The sequence below is a fragment of the Hevea brasiliensis genome, chromosome 8 (genome assembly GCF_030052815.1).
Source record: "Hevea brasiliensis isolate MT/VB/25A 57/8 chromosome 8, ASM3005281v1, whole genome shotgun sequence".
NCBI lineage: Eukaryota > Viridiplantae > Streptophyta > Magnoliopsida > Malpighiales > Euphorbiaceae > Hevea > Hevea brasiliensis.
This window is the reverse complement of record NC_079500.1, coordinates 27,530,640-27,539,182: the sequence shown is the minus strand read 5'-3', so window position 1 is coordinate 27,539,182 and position 8,543 is coordinate 27,530,640. Positions and strand designations below refer to the sequence as shown.

Here is an 8,543-nt window from a genome sequence, read left to right as displayed (position 1 = left end):
CACCTTTCTTTCATCCACCTAATTGAAATTTGCGCCATTAATTGATCCAAAGATGGTTTGCTAGCAAGATGGCACAAGAAAAACACGAACCCCATTCGAAGTTCACGCCTTAAAATGCGTTATTCCTTATGGTGTAATCCCAATTAACACCAACGAAAGATGAAACACAGTCCCAAAGGCAGGCTGGACTTTAGAAGCCCCATCCCATGTAGTTCTCAAGAAACATTGGTTTATGCCCTGAAACACGAGAACAAATTGGCAAAGCATAACGTGGCCAAGAACGTCATTTCTAGTAAGGACGTGCCCTCAGGCATGTTGTTTACAGTGTAATAATCCCAATTAACACCAACGAAAGATGAACCACGGTCCCAAAGGCAGGCTGGACTTTAGAAGCCCCATCCCATGTAGTTGTCAAGAAACATTAGTTCATTCCCTGAAACACGAGAACAAATTGGCAAAGCATAACATGGCCATGAACGTCATTTCTAGTAAGGACGTTCCCTCAGGCATGTTGTTTACAGTTTCACTTCGGTCTTTCACTTTATAATCTCTTCTACTACAATGATACCTATTTTGACCCAAAAACAATAAAACTATGACAAGATTAAATCCAACACAAAATCAACGTAAAACTTATCGACAGAAAACAAATTACAACCAATATAAATAGAACTTAACCAAAAATAAACCCCAATTTTGTGTATTTTGTTCACTTATCGCGACTTTTGTCAAAGATCAAATGATCATGATGCACAAGGACCTCACCCCCATAAATACTCTCAACCAACGCCTCCATCTATTACATTTCATAGCCCATGTAAAACATTGGATACAATGAGGACAAAGGCAGAAGATGAATGCCACTATTCTCACAGAATCACCTTCACCTCAATCTCGACTTCTCTGCAAATATTACAGTTACCGAAGTGGTTGGTGCTGAACACTAGCAATCCTACACAAATATCACTTCAAACTTTGCACACGGGTTGATTTCCAAGTGATTCTGGAAATCAACATCCCCATTGAACTTGAAGGTATATAAAGCTTGCCTCTGTGTCATGCCTAATGGGTATATTTTGTAGATTTTATAATCATCTCCTCTTATGCTTTCTGGTCGTTCCTGCTTCCAAACTGGTGTGTGTTTCATAGAATTGAACTTCTTTAACACTTTAGACTCCAGAGCATTTAGGGTCAAGTTCCCAGACCTATATAACATAATCTCATTAATGTTTCTTTAAAACAAAAATAGAAGGAAAGGCTGAGGACTAGAGATATGAAATCATTAATCATTGTCATTTCTAGATGTCTATTACAATTAAACACAAAAAAAGGGGGGTGGGGAAGAAAAAGAAAAGTTAGCAATGTAAAAATCGTAAAAGATTTTTCTCTACTAGGATTCAGAACCCAAATCATAGGATACATGTAATAATGACTTGACTAGTGCTTTTGTTAAATACATACTCACCACAATTGATTCAACCACGTAAGTGATATTTACCATATCTCACGCACACCAAATCTAATTTAAATAATAAAAGAAAACAATTGATGTTGCTTTAGGTAAGTCATAGACAATCTTCTAAACCGGGGACAAAAACACTGTTATTAGGGTTTTTCTTAAGCACATAATCAGGTTTTTTCCCTTTCTCCATCACCCATCTTCTCTATTCTTCTTCACTCCTATTTTCCTTTTCTTTTCTTCCAGCCCCTCACTCATTTTTATTTTCTTTTCTCCCTTTCTAAATCCTTTTTCTCATCATGCTTTCCTTTTTATTTATTTATTTTTTTTTTTTTTGTAATCCTTTTCTCATCATCCATGTTCTTTACCCTCACTTAGTCCATCTGCCTAAAGACCTTTCCTTTTATAAATGGCTCTCAAATCCATCTCTTCCTTAAAGCCGCCGCCCGCACACCCCCCCCACCACCCCAAACAAACCCAACCCAACCCAACATCTTTTTCTGATGCATTTCCTGCCCCTTTTTTTGGCGGGGTTGAAAATGGCTTTTTTCTGTCATTAGAGATTGTTAATTCCAGCTTGTTAATTTTCCATCTTTATATGTTGATTCTGCCATTTTAAATTGTTAATTATGTTGTGTTGTGCAGTCTCTTGGGGATAAACTTATGTATATTATATAAATATTTTTATTTTGCTTTCGAAAACAGTGTTGCTAAACTTCTAAATGTTTTATGTTATTAATAAAAATAGTTGTCTTATTTTAATTCTTTTGCCCCTCACCTCTCACAAGTGCACACTTGAACGTTGTTTCTAGAATCCAAGTTCCCTTTGTGCCTAAATCTTGTGTTGTTGATAACTATGTCTATATGCAATCAAATCCAAAAATTATTAATCATGGCACTTGTGCAAATGATCAGTTTACCTCAAGAATATGGACTCCATTTCAAACCGTCCTCTTTCTCTTACATATAAATGATACAAAGTCTCTGAGACTCTAGTGCACTTGCAGGGACGTTTCTTAAACCCTGGACTATGTTCCTCTTTTTCTCGAATCATAGTTGCCAAGTGAATGCAAAGGCGGCATGAAGAGTGTACAGCTGACATATCAACTAGGGCCTTGAAAGAATCAGATGGGCCCTCATACTTCCACCTGATTAATGGACATTCTTCGTAAGAAAACCATTAGAAAAATAACAAATAATATGTCCACAACATGTAAACAAGAAACAATTATAGCACTATGAATCAAAATCAACTAAAAAACATCAAATCATTTTACTAGATCTGATTGAATCATACCTTAATGAATGATTATATGCATCAGGATTTTCTGCAAGGTAATTCATAGATTTTGCAACTGACTCAACATCTTCTAGCTCCTTAATATGTAAAACTGACCCATTTGCAGGAGCAAAATCTTGAATATTTGGGGCACCAACAACCACAGGGATGGTTCCTACAAAATTTAATTGCAATTTCAATTATCTCTGAGCGTTTCAAGTGTTTCTAATTTTGTTCAAGCATCTTTTAACACTATTCTTTCATTTATACCAATAAATTATTTCTAATCTTAAGAAAAGATATCTACAATTATAGGCAAATCTTATTAAACTCGGAAACAAAGGCATGCAAAGACATTCTCCAATAAAGTGTGATTGCCACAATCAACTAAGTTATGTGGCACACAGAGAGAGAGAGAGAGGTGATTCTCATACCAGCAACAAGAGATTGGAAGAATTTTTCAGTGACATAATCCTCCTCATTTGAATTCTCAAAAGCGATGCTAAATTTATAGCGTTTCAAAGTCTCCACTTTGTCCACTGCAAAAGAAGTTCATGAAGCAGAAGTTATTATGCATAATTCCAGCTAACATAGCCCCCAAGAAATATACTTTTCATGTAGAACAATCTGCCCCAATTTCCCTTAGGATATTCTTCTAGCCCTTTGTTAATTACATCTCTTTATTTATACTATCCTCTTCTCTCTCTATACCTTCCCTTTCCCACCAGTCGTACAATTTAACAAATCAGAAATTCTCTTCAACAGCCTCCTACTAGGCACCCAAATCCATTTTGTTACTGATTCCTTTGCCTCTTCTAGAATAAACCTGAAATGCTCTTAAGACAGGTCGCCTTTCTTCTCCCATGCTGTTCCTATCAAGAGATGATGTGAACAAAGAATTTTTAATTACAAAAATCCATCCTGGACACGCGACATCAACATTCTGGTCAGAGCAAGTACCGAGATCAGGTGGGAAGGGTTTTTTTGCAACAAAAATGAAGTTTAGTGATTTTTATGAGAGTTTAAAGTTAAGGAATGGAAGTGAAACAACCTTCAAAGTTGAAGGACAATGGATAAAAATTAACCATGATCAGTTTCAACAACGAATATCGAATAACTAAACCAGCATTTCAAGGCAAAAGATGCTATTGACACAAGAATCTCAAGGGAAAGTTATGAATTAAGATTGAAATTTAAAGAATAAACATAACATTTGTGCACATGCATTTTGTCAAACATGAAAATACCAATATAAAAGGAAGGTAGGCTCACCTCTCCCATCATGATTCCGATGGCAACCACCATAAGAATCTATTTTGATTTTCTCCTTTTCAAGCCCCTCAAGAGCTTGCAATCGAAAGTTGCGCGCACCACAGTTGGAAATGAAAGCAGCAGCAAGTGCTTTTTCGGTCTTTAACTGCAATGGTGCCATGATATCATACTCAGCCCAGGAAAAATATCCAACTGGCACATCTGATGAAAGACTAGTTGTCATTACAATATTGTAACCCTTCCTAATTCACAAGAAAATAAAACATCAGCTTTCCTCCTAATTTACAAGAAAACTTAAGCACCAGTTCCATCAACAAAAAAGATGCTAGCTATGTGAATATTTCATAGAAAGTGACAAGAAAATTAATTAAGTGATAAGTGAATTGATTTTTTTCAACCTCTCCATAAATATGCAGAAGAAATGTTGCACTAGAGAACTAGTATTCTAGAAGGTAAGTTCTTGAGGAGAAAAAGTAGTTTAAATATCATTAATTCTTTATGCATCCCAAGTCCTCTCCTCAATGTTCAACATCACAACCCTAAAGCAAGGTCAGTAGCACTGCTGCAAAACTAATGTTGAATTGAAGCACCATTTGATACATCTCATACATTCTTTATGTACTCTAATTTCCTTTGATATACAATTATTTTATCAAAGAAAGAAGAAAAATTCCAAACAAAGAAAGATTTCAAATTCTTAAGATATTTACACCACTTTTCCAAGATCTCATAGGTAATTAACAGATAGGGGAAAAAAAGTTAATACCACACAAATAAGAATATACTTTTAGTGTGCTGCTTTTATTTTGTGATTGTAATTTTTAGACAATTTAACTAAACAATTGGCTAAATACATATCCTTAGACATCAAATGGTTGTGTTCCAAAAGAAGTTTTGAGAAAAAAAAAATAGCCGGCCCAACTCTTTCCAACATAAGAGGAAACAAAAACTTGTGAGTCATTTGCAATTGACTAATACTAGACTTTGCAGTAGTTTATCCAAGAAGAGGGTGATACTGGTTATTTATGATAGGTTGAAAATAAAAAATTCATACATGAATGATGCAATTAGGGAAAAACATATTTAAGGATTATTTTGATTTAAATCTTAATTATAAAATTTATATGTTTCTTGCAAAATATTTGTTTGTGAAATTTAGAGTTTTAATTTGGCTTTGGAATATTTTTATTTAATTATGGATTTCCTAATTTGAAATGTTTTCCTTCCTATTAAGTGTTGGTTTAAAATCTTCCTAATTTGGGATTCCTATTCCTAGTAGGTGTAGGATTAATTTGTTGAAGTCTCTATGTACTGGTTTCTCTTTTTATAATGGAATTATAAGTATTCAATTCAAAACACTTGATGCCCATTCTGTCTCTCTCTATCCTCTCTTTCTCTCTCTCTCTCTCTCTCTCTCTCACACACACACACTTCTTTTCTTCTTCCTTCCAAAAGCTGCCTGCCACAGCAAATAGGGTTACTCTCCATAGCTTCAATACAACCACCAATTGTTGTTCTTTACTCTCTCTCTCTCTCTCTCTCTCTCTCTCTCTAATTCAGATTCTTGACCTAAATTTAATTTATTCTTTAAATCTAAGCTCTAAAATTATTAGAATCAACAGTGCAGATATCTCAGCACCAATCTTTTTTGGCACTCCTAACAATATACATTAACGTGAACCACTATTTCATTTTTTCTAAAAGCATCAGGTTGATATTTGTATAGAATCATCTACATACACGTTTTGTGCTACAAACACTTACCTTCAAGAAAATCAAAGGCAGGGCTTTGCACCTAAATAAGAGTGAAAATTTAACATATGTCATTAACCTCCATACACCAATCAACAGAAAGATTATGAGAACATACAAACTTCAAACACAATTGGAAAAGATACTTTGATGCTCGCTTGAATTCTCATTGCCAAAAAACAAAAAAAAAAATTTTCCTCAGAATACAATGAAGTCATTTATTTTAGCTTGTGCTTACCCACCATCGTGCCTGTGCAATATTATTATCTGGATAGTAATGAGCTGATTCCATTGATCGGTGCACGCTAGCAGTTCCACCATGGTCAGGTGAACGAAATGCAGCATCAGGATTCTTACTAGGGTCAAATCCAAAATGACATCCCACAGCACAAGTCTTCCACCCCTACATGGAATTGTACATATATTATGAATGGTGAAACATCAACAACAGATACAAATTTTCAAACTCTTTTGAAGCACTTAGCTGCACAAGTCATCAAAACTGGGGAAAATATTAGGGTCCAGCAAGAACAAATTTACTTCCTTCTGTTCTAAAATTTGTTCTAGAAAGTACAAATTCAATGAACAAGTACAAGATTAGTTCTGTACAATATAAACATCAGCAAAACAGTTTCATTCAACAGATTTTTCAATCTTTAATATAGTTATACCATTATCAAGCATTTCTACTGTACAATGGGAAATTGAAGTTTAAATTTAATATGGTCAGGCTCTACTCTGATAAATGGAACACGTGTTCCCAAGTAAAACTAATGGGAAGAGAAACAAGTCCTTTCTGCATTAGAATGACAAGCTAATGATGTCTTAACTTAAAAACTAGGACAGCATAAACTCAGTGCAAATACACCCTTTCAATGGTATTCATGCTCCGAACTCTTCGTTTCAAGTATAGCAAGCAGCTATGAACTAGAACAAAATGTTGAAAGAAGAACCATTCATTAACAATCTCGGTGCCTATACCTGAATACCAACTAAATGAGGTGACTACTTGGATTGCCTCACTCCATTACTTTCTCTAGATAAAATATTAAATAGTCAATTACCAGATAACCATTCAAACAAAAAATAAGAAACAGCAAAATGAATACAACCGTAGGAATATCGGGCTTAGGTCCACCCACGATGGACCAGGGCCCAGCCCCATGTCTCGCACCTTGATTCCAAGGTGAAGCTCCATATCTCCATATTTTGACTCCCCTTGTTTGAGCAACATGGAGTGATTTCATCCATATTAATGGCACATGATTATGGAAATTATGGTGCCATGAATCAAAGAGGTAGTTAATGGGTTTTTGAAAGAATGACAGAGAAGAAAGAGGTCATTCTAAGGTGATTGTTCACTCTTTCCGTTAAGGCAAGGACAGCAGAAAGAAAAGCCTGTCTTGGTGTGTTTTGTTCATCGACAGTAGTTCTTGACCCCATCTACTAAGCCTAAACCTAAGGTGACACCAAGGGAACCATAAGCAAGGACAAAAAGTGTTGCTTCTCTCTCTCTCTCTCTCTCTCTCTCTCTCTCTCAAGTATGGATTTTAGATTTTTATGCATGTTTGGACTTTGATCCTTGGTTCATATTCCACCAATAACAAAACATATGATACAGAGCCTAAAACCAACATGAAATTAAAAAAATCAAACAAACCTTCTCAGCACCAATAACCAAGATAGGATCTTTATTAAAATCCCTTTTGTAAACCACAGCGTCCTCTTTCTCTAACCACTCCTTGCAGCTGTCTGAGTCCAAATCTCCTTCATTCTTCCGAACATTTCCCAATCCCTGTCCAAAACCCTCACTCTCAAAACCCAAATCACGCAATGAAGATGGCTTAAAAAACAAGCTATCAGCCCACTCAACTAGAGCTGCATTTTTAGCCACGTCAAGACGACCCATAAAGGCGATCTCAGCTATAACCACAAGAACAACAAAAACAGGCAAAATTTTTGACCATTTCTTCTTAGGAACCAAAACCGATGAAGATGACGATGGTGGGGATGATAACCCATCCGATAAAGGTAATCCTTCTTGAGCTGCTGCAGCTCTCGACCCTCTTAAATTTGAAAAAACACCCATCAAGCAAAACCCTTCTTTTCCCAACTGGCGCTTTATTAAATCCCTTTCTCGGAGAAAAAAAAAAAGTTGGCAGAGAAAGAGAGAGAAAGTGAAGGGGAAAATAATCAAGTGATTTTTAGAATGAATCTAACGTCGAAGCTGTTACATTGGTTTTGATTCAGTGGGTTTGTTTCAATGGAAAATTTGCAGTTATTATAGAGAGAAATTGAGAATAGAAAAAATGTTTGGTTCGAGCACAAACTAAAAATTCATTTGAAATACCAATTAGGGTAGACTGGTAGTCTTACTTCGTATTGGGACATCTATTTCTTTTAAAATTATTCTGTTGCGATAGATTACATTTGAAATTCATAACACAATTTAAAATATAAAATTTAATTAGATTATATATAATTAATATTTAATATTGTTTTATAATTAAAATAAATTAAAAAAATATAATTTAATCATTCTCATCAGTACAATCGATAATATTAAAATTTATTACTAAATTACGGTAAATCTCACATAGTCAGACTGGAAACGTCTATGGACAGTTTGAGATTTAATAATAATTTTTAGGGTATTAGGCGTATAATATTGAAGATAATTAGTTATGCATGTCATTTTTAATTTATAACTTTTTTTCTCATAAAATTAGGAACTGTGCATATTTAAATTAGTAGGAGTTAGTGTTTTTGGGTCAAAATATT

At 34.9% G+C, this 8,543-nt stretch overlaps 1 protein-coding gene across 3 annotated transcripts; it reads right to left on the bottom strand.

Moving 5' to 3' along the window:
• Window positions 1–604: 604 nt before the first annotated feature.
• Window positions 605–8,145, bottom strand: LOC110638983 (glycoprotein 3-alpha-L-fucosyltransferase A). Of its 3 annotated transcripts, XM_058151511.1 has the most exons (8): window positions 7,423–8,145; window positions 6,005–6,165; window positions 5,775–5,805; window positions 4,011–4,248; window positions 3,173–3,277; window positions 2,757–2,913; window positions 2,380–2,607; window positions 605–1,205 (listed from the first exon to the last, which is right to left on the bottom strand). In XM_058151511.1, the coding sequence occupies exons 1-8, from the start codon at window positions 7,849–7,851 to the stop codon at window positions 953–955; spliced, it is 1,602 nt and encodes a 533-aa protein (XP_058007494.1). In that variant the 5' UTR covers window positions 7,852–8,145; the 3' UTR covers window positions 605–952. The 3 variants fall into 3 exon arrangements, with proteins under 3 accessions (XP_058007494.1, XP_021645420.2, XP_021645419.2); XM_021789728.2 differs by lacking the exon at window positions 5,775–5,805 and having other exon boundaries at window positions 6,001–6,165; XM_021789727.2 differs by lacking the exon at window positions 5,775–5,805 and having other exon boundaries at window positions 4,011–4,252; window positions 7,423–8,144.
• Between the last annotated feature and the right edge of the window lie 398 nt (window positions 8,146–8,543).